This window comes from Heteronotia binoei, chromosome 18, assembly GCF_032191835.1.
Source record: "Heteronotia binoei isolate CCM8104 ecotype False Entrance Well chromosome 18, APGP_CSIRO_Hbin_v1, whole genome shotgun sequence".
In the NCBI taxonomy this organism is placed as follows: Eukaryota; Metazoa; Chordata; class Lepidosauria; order Squamata; family Gekkonidae; genus Heteronotia; species Heteronotia binoei.
In genome coordinates, this window is record NC_083240.1 from 15,051,215 (window position 1) to 15,074,625 (window position 23,411).

Below are 23,411 nucleotides of genomic sequence, written 5' to 3' on the forward strand. Positions count from 1 at the left end.
TTGATCAGACCATTTGCACATATCAAGGTTTTGCTTGGGCTTCCATCACCATGGAAGGATGTAGCAGACATTTCACCTTGCTGTGACTTCCCTCGCTGGTTAAAAGAATGGAAGGCAGACTTGTTTCTTGCTAAATCATTGGGCAGAATACAGCTCACAAAGCACTGCCCTTTCTCAGTGTCTGTTAAGAGCCAAGTGCTCATTTTTAAGAACAAAGAAATGAAAACTGGAATGCAAAACCAGTCAGGAACTAGGGACATACCCCCAAATCAGACAAAACCTCAGATAACAGAGCTAAGAAGCAACAATTAATTAAAAGGAATTCAAAAGAATGAAGTTTGAGTCCAGTGGCACCTTGAAGACCAACAAAAGTTTATTCAAGGGATCAGTTTTTGTGGGCAAGCACACTTCTTCAGATTTAAAAGAAACATACGTTTTTTGTAAACGGCACAAATGTTCCAAAGATATCCCCCGCTCTGCCACGGAAGGTCACTGAGTGGTCTTGGGGCAGTCGCTCTCTCTCAGCTTAACCTACTTTGCAGGATTGTTGTTGTGAGGATAAAATGGAGGAAGAGGAGAATGATGTTGCAAACCACTTGTGGGGGGGGGGGGGAACTAGGATAACGATATCTAAATGAAGAAAGAAAAGGGGGTCTGACCTAGCTGCTGCCACCATGTAGTTAGAGTGCTCAGCACAGTAGCCTCTGCTGAGATGCAATGGGTCAGGGGCTCTTTCTGGGACTTGTAGGTCTTAGCTACTGCCCAGCAATGCCTGTCAGAGAAGAGAAGAGAAGAGAAGAGAAGAGAAGAGAAGAGAAGAGAAGAGAAGAGAAGAGAAGAGAAGAGAAGAGAAGAGAAGAGAAGAGAAGAGAAGAGAAGAGAAGAGAAGAGACGAGACGAGACGAGAAGGGGGAGGGGAGGGGAGGGGAGGAGAGGAGAGGAGGAGAGGAGAGGAGAAGAGAAAAGAGGAGAGGAGAGGAGAGGAGAGGAAGGGAGGGGAGTGGAGGGGAGGAGAGGAGAGGAGGAGAGGAGAGGAGGAGAAGAGGAGGAGAAGAGGAGGAGAAGAGGAGAGGAGAGGAGAGGAGAGGTGTGTGTGTGTGCAGGGAGGCACACATGTGCACACTTGTTTTTCTCTTCTCTGCCCCACTCCAGAGTTCTCACTCTTCCAACTTTCACTGTTCTCTGAAAATGTCTGATAAAGAATTGTGAGAATATGTGAGAACGGTTTGCCGAGATTGACAAGTGGCCAGATCAGGCTTCTGCTTGGGATCCAGGAGTATTTGAACAGCCTGCCCAGTCCAGCTGCAGGGCCAGCATCCACATACCCTGAGGCAGGGCTCACTGACTCCCCCACACTCATTTATTTGCTTGTGTTCCACTGTGCTCCCAGCTACATTCAATGCCCAGTGCCACTGGTAGAGATGGGCACGAACCAAGCTACGAAGCAAAATTGGTCATGAATTCTGCCCTGTTTGCGATTCATGAGCCGAAGTTGGTGATGAGTCTTTTAAAGCAGTTTGTGGCGGTTCGTGGATAGTTCATGAAAAGCAGAGGTTTAAAGGGATCCCACAAGACAGCTCAAAACAGCTGAGCAGCAGGAGCGCAGCTCAGCTGGATTTCGGGCTTTCTGCAAACCCTGCTTAAAGGGACTACAGTCCTTTTCAACCGGGTTTGCAGGCTCAAGAACTACAAATCGGTTCTGTTTGGGAACGAGCCACCCAGTTCAGTTCATGGTTTGGCCACAAACCTCATTTTTCTGGTTCATGCCCATCCCTGGCCACTGAGAACAGATCTGCAGGCAGTGGTGAGCATGGGCAACGAGAGAGCTCACAAGTGAGCAGGAGAAGAACACGTAGGCAACTGGCTCAAGGCAGTCCACAGCCATATTCATAGAATTGCCTTTTCACCTCAGCTACTTTTATCTTACGGACTTGAACAAGCTAAAGGGCTAATTAAACACAGAACTGAAGATATAGAGTGATAACCTGACCTCTCTAGTGCATCAAAACTTGCGGTGTTGCTAAATATCAAAAGCACTATTGAGCTGGGATCATATCTGACTTCAGTGGAAAGAAGAAATCTTAGAAGGGCATTTACTTTAGCTAGATGTTCTGCCCTTCCATCTGCAGTTATGCAAGGCAAGTACAATAAAATCCCTTACTTTGAAAGGCTATGCTCGTGCCCTTTAAGCGAGGTCAAATCTGTAGAGCATATGTTTTTCAGTTGCCCGTATTATAGGGAGGCTCGTTTTAGAATTATTACTCCATTAGCTGATAGGACACCTGGTTATATCAACACAAACAAAGCAAGTCTCTATTGGCTTTTATCAGATAAGAACCCAGAGAGTACATATACAGTCGCTGAGTTCTGTGCATCAATTCTTAGACTGCAAGATTTGCGTTTTAAAGGTTCTTAAACTTAGATTTTTACTCTGTATATTAGGTCTGTTTTCACTTCTCCATATTCTGTTTATACTGTATCCAGGTCTTGAGACTGTAATAAACGATGATGATGAACACGTAGGCAGCTAGGAGGCATATGGGCCGAGGAAAGGGAAGAAGGGCATGTGTGGGAGCCTGGGGATGAGTAGGAGGGGAGGGGGCCCCTGAGAATTCTCTGCCCAGGGCCACTCGGAACTCGGAACCAGCCCTATCGGCTGCAGACCTGACACAGTCCCTCCTCATCAACCTTCCTATCACTCAGGAGACCAGCAGAAGAAGTTTAGTGGAAAGTGTGGAAGAAACTCAAACCATGCACACTTGCTGGGTGAAAAGCTGGCCCTTTGCCCAAAGACCTCTGAGGACTTGGCACCAGTCCTAAGTCCTCCAATATGGAATTGAAATGCAGCAAAAAAACAAAACAAAACTGAGGCTAGCTCGGAGGTTTGGCAAAATTCCCAGCAGTTGCCATTTCCCAAGTGGGACAGGCAGTAACCCAAGCAGCGTGGCTCATGTTGCAGCGCGTGAGGTTGCCCCCGAGGGCATGCCAAGTCCACTTGGGCCTCGTTATCTGGCTCTCGCCTCAGACAGAAGGAGCAAATGGCAGCAGTCCAAGGCAAACATTGAGAGAAGGTAAAAGGAAGGTAGAACGGCTGGCCTTCAAGAAGGCAAGTCCCAATACTTTCCATAAATGGAAGGGTAATTGAAACCAGACTAGGGTGATGCCTGTTGTAATTTGCATCTGGAAAATTCCAGCAAACATTAGAAGACCCGTTCAGAACTCCTTTTGGGTCCTGCCTCCTGTTGGACACATCTCAGCCCAGGGAAGAACTTAAACTCAGGAGCATTCTCATTTAGCCCCCCGTCAAATGTTCTATCCTTGTAGCACCAAGCCTTGGAGAAAGTCCAGAGAAGGGCAACTAGAATGATTAAAGGGCTGGAACACTTTCCCTATGAAGAAAGGTTGAAACGCTTGGGACTCTTTAGCTTGGAGAAACGTCGACTGCGGGGTGACATGATAGAGGTTTACAAGATAATGCATGGGATGGAGAAAGTAGAGAAAGAAGTACTTTTCTCCCTTTCTCACAATACAAGAACTCGGGGCATTCGATGAAATTCGATGAAATTGCTGAGCAGACAGGTTAAAACGGATAAAAGGAAGTACTTCTTCACCCAAAGGGTGATTAACATGTGGAATTTACTGCCACAGGAGGTGGTGGCGGCCACAAGTATAGCTACTTTCAAGAGGGGTTTAGATAAAAATATGGAGCACAGGTCCATCAGTGGCTATTAGCCACAGTGTATGTGTGTATATATAATTTCTTTTGGCCACTGTGTGACACAGAGTGTTGGACTGGATGGGCCGTTGGCCTGATCCAACATGGCTTCTCTTATGTTCTTATGTGTCACAGAGTGTTGGACTGGATGGGCCGTTGGCCTGATCCAACATGGCTTCTCTTATGTTCTTATTGCTGTGTTGTAGATAGTTTCCGTTCTACCTAATTTCCTGGGGGAGGGGGGATTATTAAAACTCTCATAGTCTGGTTCTATGCTTCCACTGATTCGAAACTCCTGCCTCCCATCATATGAAAGATGCTTCCTGGTGTCCCCTGAATCTGAATTTCTCTCTGGATTTTTAATTTCCCTGTTCTTATTTCCAAAGGGAACGAAGACATTCAGAAGCTGTTGCACTTCACATTTCAAAACTATTTATCAGCCAACGTGCACATTTATTTATTTGTTAGGAGTCATCATTACCTAAATTGGCCCCAGGTTCTTTGCTTTCCCAGTATGGTGTTGGAAGGGATTTAGATCAGGAAAATGTAGCTTAAGCGGGTGGGAAGGCTAAATGCTCCTTCCTGCAGAACTGATGCTCCATCCAATATTCCTGCTCCATCCACTACCTCACCAGCTCCATCCAGGCTGTCTTCAAGTGAAAATGAAACATTCTGGGAAATCCATTCACAGAGAGCCTACAGAACATGTAATTAGCACCCCAGCTACTTACGGGTTTGGCACTTCTCTCCTGTCCATCCAGTACGGCAAAGGCAGTGCCCCGTCTGCTTCTGGCACAGCCCCCCATTCAGGCAGTCACAGCTTTCCTTGCAGTCCATTCCGTATTTTCCTTGGGCACACTCTAAGGGGAAAGATGCATTCAGGGAAGGCATGTGGTATATATAGACTTCCAGCATTCGTCTTGCAAGGATAAGCCAACTAGCTGCAAAAACCTAGCTCTACGACATTGCACATTTCGGTTTCGGAGGGCAGCCGTGCAGGTCTGCAGTAGAACAGCTAGATTCGAATCCAGGAGCACCTTAAAGACCTACAAAATTTGGGGGGATGGGTATTTGCTTTTGAGAGTCAAAATTCCTTTTGTCAGGCGCTCATTCAGTGTTTCCTCAACATTCCCTCTAAGCTGTGGGGTCTTGTGAGCAAAAATTCCACTTTGTGAGCTACTAGCATCAAAGTTGTGAGCGAGCAATTTGGTTACTGCATAAATTATTGTGCTCTGGGGCCATCCTTCCTGAGCTGAGATGAAAATGTGTGAGCCAGAGGCTAAAAAACTGTGAGCTAGCTCACACTAACTCAGCTTAGAAGGAACACTGGTGTGCTGACATACAGCATGATTGAACATATGAACATATGAAGCTGCCTTATACTGAATCGGACCCTTGGTCCATCGAAGTCAGTAGTGTCTTCTCAGACTGGCAGCGGCTCTCCAGGGTCTCAAGCTGAGGTGTTTCACACCTATTTGCCTGGACCCTTTTTTTGGAGATGCCAGGGATTGAACCTGGGACCTTCTGCTTCCCAAGCAGATGCTCTACCACTGAGCCACAGGTCTCTTTACATGGACCATTAGCAACATATACTTTGGAATCTATTTGGAGGCTCAGTGAGAAGGCAGACCATAAAAACAGTAAATAAAATGATACAGTAACAAAACTCAACAACCAAGCTTTGCTTGCCAAAGCCACAGTCCTGTCATCTTGCAGAGGGAAAAGAATAAGGAGAGAATAAGATGGTCTAATCCATCTTCATGGAGATTTTTATGATTTTAACATGTTACCTGCCCTGCACTACAGTTGGGAAAGAGTTCCTAAACCAAGCAAATGTATAAATACACAAGCTGAATTCCTCATATTGAATGACAGCTGGCATCACATTATTAAAATTAATTTTAAGATTTCTGCTTTTAAAGCCAAGCTGGACTCTCGAACAAAGATTCGGAGAGTGCATCTTGCGTGTCTGCCCTGTCCCTCCTCCCAAGAGGGAAGCTAGCTGATTGGCTGACAGGTGTATTCTTACCCAGCTCACAGGCCAACCCAATCCATCCTTCGGAGCATCTGCAGTGCCCAGTTACAGGATCGCACGTTCCACCATTTTGACACAGGCACTGCTGCTGGCAGCTTGTTCCGTAGAAGCCGTCTGGACATGCTTGAAAGGGAGGAAAAATCACCACCACCATTGGATCACATTCAAACAGAGTCTTAAAATTTTACACTGGAATGAATTCTCAGAATCCTAGTTTGACTTAAGCTAAGGAAGGTAAGTTAATGCTTGGATTTTACAGAAGAAAGAGACCACGTAAGCATTCTGGGAGAGGGGGAACAAAAGGTAACGACGGTAGAGCAGGCAGGACTGGTGTCAAGGGTTGACAGTGTTGGATGCTTGCCAAGTCCCATAGCCTGGCAGAGGGCCCAGCCCTGACTGGAGATGCAGGTTTAGTCTCCCATTTCCAAACACAGGAATGTCTGGAAGCAGAAGGCAAAAGACTCACACTCTGCATCTCGTCAGGCATAGGATTGCCAGCCTCCACGTGAGACCTGGAGATCTCCCAGAATCACAACTGGTCTTCAGACCACTGAGATCAGTTCCTCTGGAAAAAATGGCTGCTTTGGAGGGTTAGACTCAGCGGCACTGTACCCTCCTCGAAGCCCATACTCCCCAGGCTTCACCTCCAAATTTCCAGGAATTTCCCAACCTAGAGCTGGAAACCCTAGCCAGGCACCCTTTTAAATAGCCCTAGAACTACTGCACCAGAAGAGTCATTCTTCTTGACCCTTTCATACACCAGCTGGGCTAAAAACGAGGGCAAGGAAGTCACATTCTGCTCCCCCGCAGTGTAGCTCCAATCATGGGGAGGGGAAGGAGTGAGTTACAGTGAGAGGGGGAAAAAGGAAAGGGGGCTGCAATTGGGAAGGGAGTCACAAATGGAAGGTGATTGTAATGGGGAGGGGGAGCATCAAGGGATTGTTCCAGCAGAAAAGAAAGGTAGCACAATCAGCTGGGGAGACCTTGGATCAACTGGACCAGCTGTTTGTGCTGGATGAATGAATGCCAGAGAGCCAGTCTAACAAAAGGTAGATCAAGGCACTGGTAGCCGATACCTTGCTTGCAAATAAAAAAAAAAACGCTAAGAGACACCATAAATTTTAAACAAAACAGTGTAATGTAGAGGTCAGTGGTGTCCTGACAAAGCTTCAAATAGACAAGAGTATGTAGCAAAAAAACATTCACAGAAGACAGTTCAAAAATAGTCTTTCCAAGGAGTAACAATATTCCAGTATTTAGTTTATGGAACTATTACAGGGGTGGCCGATGGTAGCTCTCCAGATTTTTTTTTTTTGCCTACAATTCCCATCAGCCCCTGCCATTGGCCATGCTGGCTGGGGCTGATGGGAGTTGTAGGCAAAAAAAACATCTGGAGATCTACCGTTGGCCACCCCTGAACTAAAAGAAGCCCTTCCAAAGACGTCTGTTCTAGATATCAAGACGTTTCATCCGTCTTTCTTCAGTTTGGAGGCTTATTTATCACTGGAACCCAATCTTTACAATGCATTCACAGGAGACCAACAAGGCTCAGGACATGTCTGTCAGATTTCCAGGTTCGCTAAGATCCTATAGTTTCGATACCTTGCTTGCAGGCGGCTCCTGTCCATCCAGGCGCACAGAGGCACTGCCCACTGACATGGTCACAGGTGGCACCATTGAAGCAGCTGCATTTGTGGCTGCAGTTCTCCCCGTACCAGTGAGCCCGGCAAGCTGCAGAGGAAGCAGACAGACGAAAAGGAGTTCTTGAATGCAACGTTGAAGCTCACTGCACCATCCCCAAGGGTCGGCTGGGCCAAGAGGGCATCTGGTTTGAAGAGGGCTTTACGGTACGTCACTTACTCTGGTTGCAGTTCGGGCCAATCCAGCCAGCAGGACATATGCAATGCCCCGTAATGGGATCGCAGTGGGCTCCATTCAGGCACTGGCAGGTCTCCCGGCATTCCACCCCATAAAACCCATCTGGACAGGCTGGGAGGGAAGAAGAACCCCACAAGAGAGTGTAAATGTGACTTCTGATGCAGAAAGGCCAGGCATGTAATTTAGAGGTTTCCCTTTCGAGTGTCTGAAGCCCTTTTTAAAAATCACTCTCAGAAATTCTCACAGTAAGTCCAGGGCTAATGTGAAATTTGAATGGAGGATGATGCTACGCCAACTCCACAGCTGCTACTACTGCTCCTTCAGCACCAGCCATAGGTAGTCTGCAAAAGAATATAGCCAAAAAAGACAGCCCCCAGCCCCAAGGAGCTTGCCACCTGAATTTCAACAGCAAGGCAAACAACAGAAAGGGGAAAGCAGACGGAAGACACAGGAGGTGCTGAGCCATTTGGTCCTATAGTAAAATGTAATCCTATTGTGAAATTTTAATTTGAAGGGTTCTGGATAGGGAACTGGCTTTTAATCGAGAAAGCTTCTATTAGCCCTCTTTTGGTGGTCTGAGGGTACAGTAAAAGGAGGGGAGATGGTTTTCTCATGCAGGAAGGATGAATTGGCTGTGATGTTCATTACGTGTTCTCTGATGGGCCAGAATCAGGGCTTTTTTTGTAACAGGAACTTCTTTGCATACTAGGTCACACCCCCTGATGTAGCCAATCCTCCAGGAGCTTACAGGGCTCTTAGTACAGGGCCTACTGTAAGCTCCAGGAGGATTGGCTACATCATGGGGGGTGGGGGGTGGCATAATATTCAAAGGGGTGCCTGCTACAAAAAAAGCCCTGGCCGGAATAATTATTCATAGGAAGAAGTAGAGGCAATGTGAAAAAATGGCACCCAGGCAGTTGCCAACTAGGCAACGAACAGGAAGAAAACAGCCAATGAAAAAAGACGGCAAGGAAAGGAGATCAGAGGCCAGTTCCCCCTTCAGAGATCACAATGTTCATACCTTAAATGTCAAAAATCATGAGCAGAGAACATTCCCCTCTCCAGAGAGTGTTATTTTCACACCTAAAGTGCTTGTGGGGGTAACATCTGGCACAGGGTGGCTTTTCCTTTACCAACTGCTGCAAAACAATTTACAACCAAGCAGTGGAAACTAATGAAAACTCACCTCGGTGGGTACTAAAAATACAGGACACGAGCAGTCAGAGGCGTCAAGCCTCCGCTCACAGAAGCATACAGTGGAAGTTACTTACAGCGCTCGCAAAAGGTGCCCCTCCAGCCAGGAGCACAAGTACAGGCCCCACTGACGTGGTCACACGTGGCTCCATTATCACACTGGCACCGGTGCCGGCAGTTGGGGCCAAAGCTTCCTTCAGGGCATTCTTGGGAGAAAAGAAGGAAGGGGAAAGAAAGATTGTAGGAAAGAGGCAGTTCTGTGGGTCTCAACGTCAAGCACAGCTAAGGAGGATGTCTATGTCTGCCAGGCAACCATTATCGCCCTGCTCTGGGGCCCTGGGGCCTTTGGCAGCTTCCCAAAGTGTTGGCCACTGATGCCTGCCCTGTGTACATTAAGCACCCTGTGTACAGCCCTGGTGCTGGCACTGTGTACGTTAAGGTCCTGTCAAGAAGACTCTTGCCATTATTATCTTGTAGTACTGTCACTTTCCAGTGTCTGCGCTTCACTTGCTACTATCTCTGTGTAACAGTTACAACATTCCTCTCTGCCTAGTCTCAAGAGTTACCAAGGTCGCTCTTTCCTGATTATGTGCACACTTGTTTAGGCACCTGGGAAAATATTGGGGGAGGGACTGCTTGCTTCCGCTTTTCTTTGAATGTGTAATGGTTTGGGCCAGGGCTATAAGAAAAGGGCAAAAGCCCGCCAAAGCCAGTTTTTGCAAGGACCGTCTTGCTCTGACCTCTCTTGCATCAATAAATAGCTATTCTTGAAATGGACTGTCTCTGATCCTTGAACTTCCGGGGTCTTGAAAGGTCCCATCTGGGTGAGGGCCTGCATTGGAGGCCTTCTGAAGCTATGCTTGTGACTCCAAGTTTTTTATGAATGTTTTTTTGTGGGTGTGATGGTTCCCCTGTTTGGAACTGTTTCCTCACAAAGGGTACCAGCCTCACCCTCTCTGTTGGACAGGCAATGACAACATTGACATCAGTTGCATGCTCAACAGAATGGTCAATAGGAAAAGGCAGGAAGGACGCACTCACTCTGATCACAACGGGCTCCCGTGTAGCCAGCTTCACAAATGCACTGCCCCGTCACAGCATTGCAACTCCCGTCACTGTTGCTGCAGTTGCAAGTGTTAGAGCAATCGGGACCCCAACGGCCAACATCACAGGCTGAAAAGGAGAGCACATTACAAAAGTCAGTGGAGGAGGAAGGAAAGTTTCATTTCTCAGAGAGAAAAGCTCTTTGGCAGAGCCTATGACAGTGCACTACAATACAGGCCTTAGGTGAGTAAGAGAGTAAGATGGCCTTTGCATGACAGGGAGGGAAAGGAAAGGAGAGGACAAGAAAAGGAAGGAAGGAAGGAAGGAAGGAAGGAAGGAAGGAAGGAAGGAAGGAAGGAAGGAAGGAAGGAAGGAAGGAAGGAAGGAAGGAAGGAAGGAAGGAAGGAAGGAAGGACACTACCTCTTTGGCAATTGTAGCCAGTCCAGCCTGGGGCACAGCTGCACTTCCCCGACTCTGGGTGACAGTAGCCTTCATTACCACAGTTGCAGCGCATCTGGCAATCCTGCCCAAACCAGCCAGGGGGGCATACTGCATAGAAGTAGAAGAGGAGATTGGATTTATACCCCGCCCTTCACTCGGAGTCTCAGAGCGGCCTACAATTTCTTTTCCCTTCCTCTCCCCTCAACAGACACCCTGCGAGGTACATGGGGCTGAGAGAGCTCTGAGAGAACTGCTCTTGAGAGAACAGCACTGAGAGAGAGCTGTGACTGACCCAAGGTCACTCAGCAGCCGCACGTGGAGGAGGAGGTGGGGAATCAAACCGGGTTCTCCAGATTACAGTCCACCACTCTTAACCACTACACCAAACTGGCAAGTGATGCTTGGAAAGGAGGACACTGGCTCGCAGGAAAGAAGACAGGAAACACGAAGCCATTTATTGCCACCTCTACCCCTGCTCATGATGTTGTACAAAACCCTGCCCCAAAGAGCTCACTGTTTAATATGTGACAAAAGGACTTACCGTCTTGGCAGCGGCTGCCTGTGTATCCAGGGCGGCACAAGCAAACGCCTGTGGGAGGGTCGCAGCGACCTTTATTTGCACACTCTGGGCAGATTTCCTGGCATCCCTGCCCCCAGCGACCTTCAGGGCAATCTGAACCAGAGAGAGAGAGAAATGCTAGAGATCCAACTCAGCAGTGACTTCTGGCTCTCCTTCTGCTTGTGCTCAGGTCATGTGGGGAGGGTGGGCAAAGCAGGGAGGCCTTGATGAATCATGTCCGAACCATGGCTCCCCTAGCTAGCCTTATTTTGAAAAGTAAGTAGCCAAAGGGACCCATGCACAGTCATTCAAGCACGGCTATCTGCCTTTCCAACTTTCACCAAGGCAGCTCCTTTGCTCTCACAGAGCTTGCACAGGAGATGTGATCTCACAGAGCAGTGATACAGTTCCCCTCTCCCTCTGGTGCCATGTCTTTAGATTTCCCAGCAGCGGACAAAGGCATTGTTTTCCCCCTCTTCCATTTTATCCCCACAAGCACCCCGCGGAATAGGTTAGGATGGGAGTGTGCAGCTGGCCCAAGGTCACCCAACAAACTTCCACGGTAGAGTGGGGATTTAAACACAGGTCTTACGGAGCCCAGTCCCAGGGATGAAATTCTAGCAGGAGCTCCTTTGCTTATTAGGCCGCATACCCATGATGTAGCCAATCCTCCAAGAGCATACAAAAAAGAGCCCTGAAAGCTCTTGGAGGATTGGCTATATAAGGGAGGCGTGGCCTAATATGCAAAGGAGCTCCTGCTAAAATTCCACCCCTGTCCAGTCCGACGACTTAACCATTACACTATGCAGTACAATATCGAAGAAGAAGAACTGCAGATTTATACCCTGCCCTTCTCTCTCAGAGCGGCTTACAATGTCCTATATCTTCTCTCCCCACAACAGACACCCTGTGAGGTGGGTGGGGCTGAGAGGGCTCTCACAGCAGCTGCCCTTTTAAGGACAACTCTTGCAAGAGCTATGGCTACCCCAAGGCCATCTCAGCAGCTGCAAGTGGAGGAGTGGGGAATCAAACCCGCTTCTCCCAGATAAGAGTCCACACACTTAACCGCTACACCAAACTGGCTCTCTTTATAGCACTGTTGAGCAACAGGCTGGTTTTTTTTCATGGCCATTTCTGCCTCCCAGTCTCCTGATCTACCTGCAGAGAGATAGGATGAGAATCTCAGCTTCAAAAGCTACACAATGGAAAGAAATCAATAGTTGGTGCTCACCCATCCCTGTACCTCCATGCCAGGGAAAACTAGGTTTCTGTCCACTAAGCAGCTGTTGACAGCCAGATGTTTTGAGACTCACCCTGGCCGCAATCCACTCCGGTCTTTCCAGCCACACACTGGCACTTCCCTGTGAACCGGTCACACGGTGAGCCATTACAGGAACAGGCCTTCAAGCAGTTCACCCCGTATTTCCCTTTGGTGCATTCTGCAGAGTTAAATAATTGGAGAGAAAGAACCACGGTATAGCGGCAAACCCAGACACTACATCTTACAAACTTCACGATGTAGTTTGTGCCAAGAAAAGGGGAGTGTGGAGAGGATGAAAAAACAAAAGAAGACTTCAGCTCCTCAGCAGCAGATGTAAATTGTTGCACTTCAGAGCAAAATTAAAAGATCCTCATGGACCTGAAGCAAGAGGGTTGCGTTTCCATTGCCTGCTTGAGGGAGGCAGAGGTGGGAAAGCTGCACCTGATGAAGCACTGGGGTGGTACCCCTCAATGCCCTGGTGCATTCCTCCACCCGTGAATGTCCAGCTGGGCAGGACACCTTGGCATATGTCCTCCCATGAGTTGGGAGGAAGGAAACAGTCAGCTACATCCAGGGCTTTTTTTTTTGTATCAGGAACTCCTTTGCATATTAGGCCACACCCTCCTGATGTAGCCAACCCAAGAGCTTACAATAGGCCCTGTCCTAAGAGCCTTGTAAGCTCCTGGAGGATTGGCTACATCAGGGGTGTGTGGCCTAATATGCAAAGCAGTTCCTGCTACAAAAAAAGTCCTGGCTGGTCAAAGGCTTGCCTTTCAGATATCAAAAGGAGATAATATTCGATGCGGTGCAAGCATATGTAGAGTCCTTAGTCTTGCACAGAGTTTTGCCCCATTGCCAAAATCTTCAGATCCATTCGGGACCTTTGGGAGATCCCTGACCTTGGAACTGTTCCGCTCGTGAGTCGCTATGTTTGAACTCGGCTCAAGCTCTTCGAAACAAACAGATGCAAACACAAGGATCTGAAAGAAGCCGAGGCTGGAGGAAAGAGATGCACACCGGTTCGGATTTAAAGCAGCAACGGCGTTGATTTTGTGCATTCCTTCCTTTGCACTAATTGGTGGCAGATGCAAGCCTTCATTCTTTAATAGGTTCCACATTTTGGATGGAAGGCCAGACCCTGATATTGCCATAAAAATGTACATTATTTCCTGTAAGCCTTTCCTGAGGACTTGAGACTCCACCACCTTTTTTCTGAGCCTTTGCAAAAAAGCCCATTAGCCAAATTGCTCCAGCATGATGTTCCAGAGAAGAGTGGCAGTCAGAAAGGATTTTGGAAAGGGCTCTTGCTTCCTATTATGTAGGTCTAAACGATGCAAGACGCCGAAAATTTGTCATCGGATCTTCCCATGTTTTTATTTTTTTATGAAAAACCAGCGGTGGCAGGGACTGCAGATGTTATTAGATTTGCTGGAGGGTGGCAAGTGAACCCTTTCCCCAAATTAGATCGTCCCAGCTCTCCAAAGATTCTCTCTGCCCAAAAGCAGAAGGAATAAACTCTTCTTCTTGTCACTGCCCCAATTCAATTCAGCCTTGTCCTTGGACATTAGTAAATAAAAAATGTAAACTCCGGGAAATGTGTTCATGGAAATGTGTTCCCACCCGCCAACACTTTGTACTTTAGCTCTGAAAAGTGGGATCTCTCTCCTGGGAGACAAAAGACAATCTTGTGGAACAGGGCCTGTGTTTTTTTTTTTTTTTGCAATGTTTTATTAATGTGCACATGCACATTGGTAATGCAAAGGGGAAGGAGCTGAAATTAATTGAAACCACAACAAACTGAATCTTCTGCACCTGGGAACCCTAAGTATAACACCTTGAGTCATACGATTTTTAAAAGGTGAGGAAATAAAGAAAAGGCTCAGCAGTGTGTACAATATTAGAAATGCTTCTAGTGAGCCTAGAATTAAAGAGGACTGCGGGGATTTTTTTTTGAGCCGGAATGCAGTTCCAGCTGCCTTGGTGGCAGAAGGTGTGGTCTAATATGCTAATAAGTTCCTGCTGGGCTTTTTCTACCAAAAAAGAAAGTCCTGGAGGAATGGAATACCAAGCAGAGTAAGATTCCAGAACCATGAAAAGAAGCACAACAGAAGAAGAACACTGGTATGATCCCCAGGCCTGTAGCTACAGTGCAGCCCAGAGGGGCTGGGTTCATCTTTTCAAAAAACCCCTTCCAACTGTATGGCCCCTCCATTGGAGGGCCCCCACAAGTGGTAGCATTGCTGCTGGTCTCTCTGCCACGAGAGGGTGGCAGGAGCAGCGGAAGGACCGGAGCTGCTGTAACTGCCCAGGCAAAGGGGGGTTAGCTTGTGGAACTCGAGCAGCTTGCAGTGCTGACAGCCAAATCTCTCCAGAATAAAAATCTAGAATCACAACCTTGGTCTGCCTGAAGGTCAGAGTGGGACCATTCAGTCATAACTGGTATTTCCAAAGGGTTTGAAGGAACGTCCCACAGGTGAGGGTAAGTATTACATCAAGGCCCTGATCAGAATATCCCACAGTGTCTGAAGCAGACTAGGATGCTAACTTTTGTCTAAGTTTATAAAGTCAGTGACAGTTTCATTCATCCCTGGGAAGATAGCGATTGCTTATAAAAACAAAGGAGTTCATTCACCTCAGGATTCTCACTCATTGCCCAGTAAAGTTCTGGTCAGTCTGTACCTTGCATAAGGTCCTTACCCTGAGTGCAGTTCTCTCCGTGGTAGCCTGCTGGACATTCTGTTTGACACTCTCCATTCACATGGTCGCAAGGAGCCCCAGAAGGACAATCGCATTTGCTCCTGCAGCCGGCACCATAATGGCCAGAATCGCACTCTGAAAATAAAGATGAGAAAGACATGGCAGCATCAGTTATTCAGTTCCAGGCTGTCTAGAGAAGAGGCTGTCTAGATCAGTGCTTTATGTGTCGAAAGCCTCAGGTTTGGCTCCCAACACCTACAATTTTCAAAAGATTCTCCAGTAGCAAGGCCAAGAAAGGGACTGCTGATTGAGGCTTTGCAGACCCACTGCCAATCATATTAGACAACACTGGAAGAAATAGTCTAACTGAAATTACTCTAACTGAAGAAGTCTGCATTCATTTGAAAGCTTGCACCTATAATAAAACATTGTTGGTCTTAAATGTGCCACTGGATGCAAACTAGGGCTGCCAAGGTCCCAGTCCGGGTGGGGGTTCCCCCGCCCAGGAGGTTCCCAACCCGCTGGCCCACATTGAGCCAGCAGGGGGAACCTCCCCCGACATGGTCGGTGCAATGACATCACCCTGAAGTGATGCCATCATGCTGGCAATGCTGCGCGACGGCCACTCTAGGCATTTCCAAGAAAACTCTATGGTTTTCCCGGATGCTCTAGCCATTTGGGAGGGGAAACTCTATAGTACAATAGGTACCAGAGTTTCCCCCTCCCAAATGGTTAGAGTGTCCGAGAAAACCATAGTTTTCCCAAAAAACATCTAGAGAGGCGCAATGATATCACTTCCGGGTGACGTCATTGCGTTGTGCATGCAAAAAGTCCCCTGCCGGAGTATGGCATGGACTTGGCAATGCTAATGCAAACTTTGTTTTGGTAGAAGACAGTTACAAATGGCCAGGTCTGCTTTTTTTTTGTAGCAGGAACTCCTTTGCATATTAGGCCACACATCCCTGATGTAGCCAATTCTCCAAGAGCTTACAGGACTCTTCTTACAAGGCCTACTGTAAGCTCCAGGAGGAATGGCTATATCAGAGGGGTGTGGCCTAATATGCAAAGGAGTTCCTGCTATATAAAAAAGCCCTGCAAATGGCCATATTGCTGATGAACATGCTTTACATGTAGAAGGTCCCAAGTTCAATTCATGACATCTTCGGTTCCGGGTTTTCAGACAGCAGATTCTGGGGCAGACTTCTGCCTGAGAGCATGGAGGACAGCTGACATAGGAGGACCAAGTTCTAGACTAGAGCACTGGCCCAGGTAACATCACAGATTTGAGGCCTGTGAGCAGCCGAGCGATATTAACTGGCTGACTCAGATTACCATACCCTTCTGCTGCCAACCTCCAGGTGGGGCCCAGAGGTCTCCTGAAATTACAACCGATCTCTGGATTGCAGAGATCAGTTCCCTGGAGGAAGTGGCTGCTTTGGAGGATGGACTCTATGGCACCACATCCCTGCAGAGCTCCCTCTTCCCCCAAAACTCCACCCTCCCAAGGCTCCACCCCCAAATCTCCAAAATTTCCTCAATCTGGAGTTGGCAATCCTACTGCTGGAGGAAGGGCAGATGAAGCGTAGCAGAAGCTATACGAATGAGCTGTGAACGAAAAGGGCTCCAGTTTAAATGGCTGCATAAATTCATGATCTGGACATAGGCCAAGCCACGCTCTCTCTTGGCCTAGGCCTCCCCCCGCTGCACATCTAGGGATAAGAATACTGGACTAGGGAATGCAGCAAATTAACATGCATGAATCACTGAACAATGAATCCGATATACAAAATATATAATATAAGACTGCTACCCTAGGGTTGCCAGGTCCCCTCATCCATCTGGCAGGGGAATTTGGGGGGTATTCCAGAGGTGGGCAGGGAGTAGGCTTCCCAATCCCCAGGTCCCAGTGGGGGATCCCCCGTTTTGACAGGCTTCTCCCTGCCCCCAGCCAGCTGGCCGGCAGGGGAAGCCCCGCCCCCACAGTCATCCTAATAATAATAATAATAATAATAATAAATTTTTATTTATACCCCAGCGTCCCCGCCGAAGCAGGCTCAAGGCGGCTTACAGGACATGGTGGGTCACACCATGATGTAACAATAAATACAACATAACCATTAAAATACATTTCTTAAACCAGCGATTAGATTAAAATTTAAATTACAGTATAAATTAATGGTGCTACATTCTTAATATACATGTAAACATAGCTTATAGATGCGATGGTTCCATCTTAATATGCCAGCTGGAAAAGGACAGTTTTGCAAGCCCTACGGAACTGATTAAGGTCCCGCAGGGCCCACACCTCCTCTGGCAGCTGGTTCCTGTAGTTTTAGAGCTCCTGCAGGTTTAGAAACCTGCAAACAGTTTTTAAAACGTGTGCCTTTAAGACTGAGCAGGAAGCAGGAAACAGGAAGGGCTTCATGGGAAAGGATCAGTAACAGTTTCCTCAGAGAACGGCCCCTCCCTTTCTTTTGCTTTCGTTTTCAGAGCAAGTAAAGTTCTGCAGGAACAAGACCCAGTAAATATTTGTGTGTGTAAGAGAGGGAGCGGGCAGGGGATTCCCTGGTTTGGAGGCCCTCCCTCCGATTTGAAAGTGTGAGGGGGGAGGGAAATGTCTACCACTCTATTATTCCCTATGGAGAATGATTCCCATAGGGAATAATGGGGAATTGATCCGCGGGTATTGGGGGCTCTGGGGGAGGCTATTTTTTTAGGTAGAGGCACCAAATTTTTAGTATAGCATCTAGTGCCTCTCCCCAAAATACCCCCCAAGTTTCAAAACGATTGGACCAGGGGGTCCAATTCTATGAGCCCCAAAATATGGTGCCCCTATCCTTCATTATTTCCTATGGAAGTAAGGCATTTGAAAAGGTGTGCTGCCCCTTTAAATGTGATGGCCAAAACTCCCTTGGAGTTCAATTATGCTTGTCACACCCTTGTTCCTGGCTCCACCCCCAATGTCTCCTGGCTCCGCCCCCCAAAGTCCCCAGATATTTCTTGAATTAGACTTGGCAACCCTAGCAGGGAGGCTGCGTTTGGTATGTTGCATGAGGATGTTATGGTATTTGGGTGAAATGCTATATGGTTTTTTTCTCCCTTAAAACCATAGAGTTTGCCCAAATACCAGAGCATCCCAGGGCAGCATCTCCAGCATGATTGCATCACTTCCGGGTGGCGTTATTGAACCAGAGACATTACATAATAATGCTCCTGTTTAGGGGAGGGGTTTTCCCCATCAGCCAGCTAGTCTGTGGTGGAGAGGAGCCTCCAAACCCAGGGGATCTCCCTCTGGGACCTGGAGGCTGGCAACCCTTCAAGCACTGATCCAGAGGAGCAACTCACTTGTCTGGCACTTTCTACCATGGTAACCAGGTTTACACAAACAGGTGCCATCTTTCTTGTCACACTCCTGGGTGTTCCGCTGCACACACTGGCATTCCTCAGAGCAGCCAGCACCGTAGGCCCACTTTGGACAAGCTAAGATGGGGGAGGGGGTGGGGAGAAACAGTGAAAATGTCAATGGGCTGAAGAAAGAAATTGCATTTTACAAACAAATGCCAAGAGGGTTCCCCAACCACTCCCCACCCCCCGCCTCTTCCCTGACTGAATGGTAGAACTGGCTTACCTAGATGACAGTATCGCCCATACAGGCCAAGGTCACAGAGGCAGGCCCCATAAATCCGGTGGCAGCGCCCCCTGTTGGCACAGTTGCATCTCTTCCTGCAGTGCTTCCCAAAAAATCCTTTTGGGCATCCTGAAAAGAGAAGGTCACATGGGCTTGGTGTACGGGTGGGCAAAACCAGAAAGGTGTCAGTTTCAGAGTTTGTGAGTTTTGGGCCATGCCTATCGGTACTGTGAACTTGGTAAATAATGTGCCTGGAAAATGAAATTCACCTTGCTGATAATGTTCATTTTCTCTCAAGGTCAAGGAACACTGTTGTTTGTCCCTCGCACTAGGCATTCAGGGGTGCGAGCACATGTGTGCCCTGAGGTTCAACTTCTATTTAGTGAAGATGGTTAACAGACGTTGGTGGACCTACCCTTCATGAATTTTATTTAAACCCTCTTTAAGGCCATTTTGTGCAGTGGCCCTCACTGTATCTTTTGGCAGCAAAATCTATAAAATAATTATTTGTTTTTATTTGTTTAATCAGATTTGTATCCTGCCCTCGCCTCACGGGCTCAGGGTGGCTAACAACATTTAAAACAACAATTCAGCTTAAAAACAAGATAATATAATAAAACAACAGTATTACAATGTACAAAACTGTAAGCTGATCATCCAATATTACAATTTTCAAAACTATAAGCTGATCATCCAATATTCATTTAGCATCGCTGCTAATATTGCTTTGGCACTCACATATTGCTGACATTATTACTACTGTTAAGTCGGTGCTCAGATGTTATTATCATAGTGCCGGTCAGGCTCTCAGAGCTATGATGTAAATATAATGAAGCGGTTGCCTGCCTCAGGTGTTAAATGCAGGCTGAAATTATGTCATGCGCAAAAGTCTTTCTTCTGAATCTACCACTTATCAATTTTTCTAGAAGTCTTCAAATTCTAGTAGGATGGAAAAAAGAGAAATCATGTTTTCCACCTACCTAGTATCTATACAATGTGCCTCATTTCACAGGCCTCTATCACATTCTCCCCCATCATCTTTTTTTCCCTAGCTACATTTTTCTAAAGTCTCAAATACTTTAACCTTTTCTCAAGGATTATCCTTCAGAATTCGGTGTCTATATTCAAGAACACAGAAATATCTGCAGGGAAATGCAAAAAGGTTTTCCAGCATTCCTGTAAATAACCCCCTCTGACAACTTACTAGGGCTATCTGAACAGGGAAGAAAACGGTTGCCGATCCATGCACATTACAATGAGCTCACATTATACGACGGAGTGCATGTCAAATCCATGGAGTCAGCAGAGATTGTTGTCAGCCACCACAAGCAAAGCAGGCAAAGTCTTCTTCCATCTGATAAGAACATCAGAGGGCCTGGGAGCAGGAAGGATCTTCTGGGCCAGCAAGCGAGGTTTTAATTTTGTTTGTCTAAACAGTACCTTCCTGCACATTCTTACCAGGCCCCCCCTACCCCCTCCCCATTCACAGATGCCTTCCTAAGGCCAAAAAAACCTTTGAAACTTCAACTGCCTTTTGAACTCATTTTTACTTTGATTGAATTGCATTTCCCATCAAATCGGTTCCATATGTTCCTAGCCATTTTTGTGAAGTCACCATAATGGATTTTGTTATTTATCTCACGTTTCCAAAGTTTTGGGGACCATGTCGAAACATGGCGACTTCCAAGAGTAGGAGAAGGGAAACTTTGCAAACCTCCATAAGAACATAAGAGAAGCCATGTTGGATCAGGCCAATGGCCCATCCAGTCCAACATTGTCATACAGTGGCCAAAAACCCCAGGTGCCATCAGGAGGTCCACCAATGGGGCCAGGACACTAGAAGCCCTCCCACTTTTGCCCCCCCCACCACCACCAAGAATACAGAGTATCACTGCCCCAAACAGAGAGTTCCATCAGGCTAATAGCCACTTCCATTTTGTGGCACGGAAAAATTTGAACTGATGGGATTGTCCATGGATAAAAACATCCCCAGATACTTGGGTGAAGATGGCTGCTCAGCCATGGAAGCACAATTAGTGGCATCAGGCAAGACAAATTTGCCTATGGTTCTTAACTGTTGGACTTTTAATCCTGGCTCCACATGACAATCACATAAAGCCAACTTGTATTTTATGTGGAATTTGTAAATGAGCATTGTACCGATGTTCTCTACCAGTAAGCATACAGAGTCAGAGTTCTGCAGTTGAAAGGTATAGGCTATCTAGTTCAACCCTGCATCTAGCACAAGTTTGCCAAACAAAGCAACCAGCAGGAGTTTGGGGGTTGGTGATGGTGATGGTGTGGGAGGGCTGCATTGCTCATATGATGATGTCACTTCCATGGAATACACAGGAACAGTAGCTCTAGGAATCACATTTAGAGTGGTAGGTCTATAGAAAAACCAAGATCTCTAGATTGCTAGAGCTACTGCCATCACTTCCAGATGCTTTGTGAAAGTGATATAATCATGAGAGCAACACTCATCAGTTTTTGATTTTTAACTTTCATTTTAATTTTCCATTGCTGCTGCTCCATGCAGTGGCAGCGAATGGGAACTTTGGGCACGGGTTTCCCAACCCCAACCAGCACCTTGACAGCCCTAATCTAGCACGACACAGAAAATCCAAAGCTAGAGTGTCTCTGACAGATGAGCGCTTGGCTCCTGCTTGAAGATCTCTAATGAAGGACTCCCACCAACCCCCCAGGGCTTTTTTGAGCAGGAACGCACAAGAACGCAGTTCAGGCTGGCTTGGCATCAGGGGGTGTGGCCTAATATGCAGATGAGGTCCTGCTGGGCTTTTTCTACAAAGAAAGCCCTGCTAGGTTCCATGGTCAAACCACTCTTATCATTGGGAATTTCGTCTTAATATTTGAGCAAAGTAACTTGTAACTTCATCCCATTAGATCTAATAATGTTCTCCCAAAGAGACTATAAATCAAACACCTTTCCAAATCCCTGATCCCTTGCCTTCTGGGGACAGATCTAATTGGATCCCCTGCACTGCTAGTGGCAGATTATACATCTCAAGCTTACCATCCTCACACAGCTCTCCACTGATTCCGGGTGGACAGCGGCAGGCCCCCGTTACCGGATCACACGTGCCTCCATTTTGGCAGAGGCAGGTAAAGCTGCAGTTCTTGCCAAATGTGCCCTCTGGACAGGCTGTAAAAAAGGGAAACCATGAGAGATGAAAACTAACACTTGAAGAAAGGTGCTATGAACCAAGAGAGGATAGAGGAAAGGCCTTGAGGGAGGAGACCAAAGCAAGGGTAGCCCAGTCACCTCTTTCCAGCAGCAGATAACTAGGAAGATCACAAGCATGGGAGTGATTCCTTTTCTTGGTTGGTTGTTATTCTCACCTATTATTTAGAGTTGGCCTTTGAACATTCTTGGCTTTCATGGCTAATACTTATGGTATGGTCCATGTCCTTTTGATATTTGTGATCGCAGAAAAAAATCATTACATAAATATCTGAGCCAGTTTGGTATAGTGGTTAAGTGCGCAAACTCTTATCTGGGAGAACTGTGTTTGATTCCCCACTCCTCCACTTGCAGCTGCTGGAATGGCCTTAGGTCAGCCATAGCTTTCGCAGCAGTTGTCTTTGAAAGGGCAGAGGCTATAAAAGCACTCTCAGCCCCACCTACCTCACAAGGTGTCTGTTTTGGTGGGGGGAGGTAGAGGAGATTGTGACTACTCTGAGACTCTGAGATTCAGAGTATAGGGCAGGATATAAATCCAATATCATCATCATCATCATCTAGAAAAATGGCATATGTAGTACAGTGCTTTATTCCAGGACTATCAGACAGATTTGTGACAGGTTTAGGACTCACAGATTTACTTGGTAAAAGCTTCCATTGGTTAGAGCCCATTCATCAGATGCATGAGCTATCAGCCAGAAATCCACCTTTTCCAAAATTCATGATGTTATGGATTCACTAGTTAGCCTTATGCTAGACATTACCTGCAGTATGACGGCACAGACCAACGTTTTAGAGCTTTCGTAAAAATGAATGAAACAGTGGGTCACTTAAAACCTCAATGAGGGGGCATGACTCAGTGGTACAGCGCATACTTTACAAGCAGAAGGTTCCAGGTTCAGACTTTAGCATCTCCACTTAAAAGATCCTGGGTAGCAAGAAAGACCTTGCTCTACCTGTGAAAAGCTGTGGACAGAACATCTGCTTGGAATACAGTTCCCTGTTCAACCCACAGCATCTTGAGTTAAAAGGACCAGGTAGTAGGTGATGTGAGAGATTTCTGCCCAAGAGTTTGCTGCCAGTCTGAGTAGGCGATACTTATCTTAATGAACCAATGGTCCGATTCAGTATAAAGCAGCTTCATAAGTCCATATGAAGTAGATTGTACTGTGCTAGTACATTGTACTGTGACTTGATATAAGGCAGCCTAGTGTATACACGTTCAGTTATAATAGATATGGTTAATATGATTGTTTGAATGCAGGTCACTCTTTAACCATGGAAAGCCTGTAATACCAGGGGCTGAAATCATAGGAAGAAGTCAGAACCATGATTATACTCTTAATTATGGTTTCACATGATGTATGATTGACATGACGACAATGATGAATGAAGATAATAAAAGCAGCATTTGCTAAGGTTTAAGTAAACATCTGCAGTTAAAATAAGCCATGGTTATAAGTTATCTGAACTGAGCCTGGGGGGGAATTGTAGCAGGAGATCCTTTGCATATTAGGCCACAACCCCTGATGAAGCCAATCCTCCAAGAGCTTACAAGGCTCTTATTCCAGGGCCTACTCTAAGCTCTTGGAGGACTGGCTACATCAGGGGAGTGTTGCCTAATATGCAAAGGAGTTCCTGCTACAATTCCACTCCTGACTGAGCCTATACATCTGAAGGCCAATGAATTTTCAGAAAGTGCTATATTATTATCTGTCTTTAAAAAAAACCCAGTGACTAATATGGTGCTTTCCCC

At 46.8% G+C, this 23,411-nt stretch overlaps 1 protein-coding gene across 1 annotated transcript in view; it reads right to left on the reverse strand.

Moving 5' to 3' along the window:
* MEGF6 (multiple EGF like domains 6) overlaps nucleotides 1-23,411 on the reverse strand; it is a 118,162-nt gene that overhangs the window by 29,631 nt on the left and 65,120 nt on the right. Inside the window, exons 11-23 of the mRNA XM_060259098.1 lie at nucleotides 21,488-21,616; nucleotides 18,454-18,582; nucleotides 18,171-18,305; nucleotides 14,826-14,960; nucleotides 12,181-12,306; nucleotides 10,850-10,981; nucleotides 10,288-10,416; nucleotides 9,864-9,995; nucleotides 8,900-9,028; nucleotides 7,611-7,739; nucleotides 7,353-7,481; nucleotides 5,745-5,873; nucleotides 4,447-4,575 (exon numbers count right to left, since the gene is read on the reverse strand). Of these exons, the coding sequence (XP_060115081.1) occupies nucleotides 4,447-4,575; nucleotides 5,745-5,873; nucleotides 7,353-7,481; nucleotides 7,611-7,739; nucleotides 8,900-9,028; nucleotides 9,864-9,995; nucleotides 10,288-10,416; nucleotides 10,850-10,981; nucleotides 12,181-12,306; nucleotides 14,826-14,960; nucleotides 18,171-18,305; nucleotides 18,454-18,582; nucleotides 21,488-21,616 (1,692 nt within the window). The remainder of the gene's footprint in view (nucleotides 1-4,446; nucleotides 4,576-5,744; nucleotides 5,874-7,352; nucleotides 7,482-7,610; nucleotides 7,740-8,899; nucleotides 9,029-9,863; nucleotides 9,996-10,287; nucleotides 10,417-10,849; nucleotides 10,982-12,180; nucleotides 12,307-14,825; nucleotides 14,961-18,170; nucleotides 18,306-18,453; nucleotides 18,583-21,487; nucleotides 21,617-23,411) is intronic.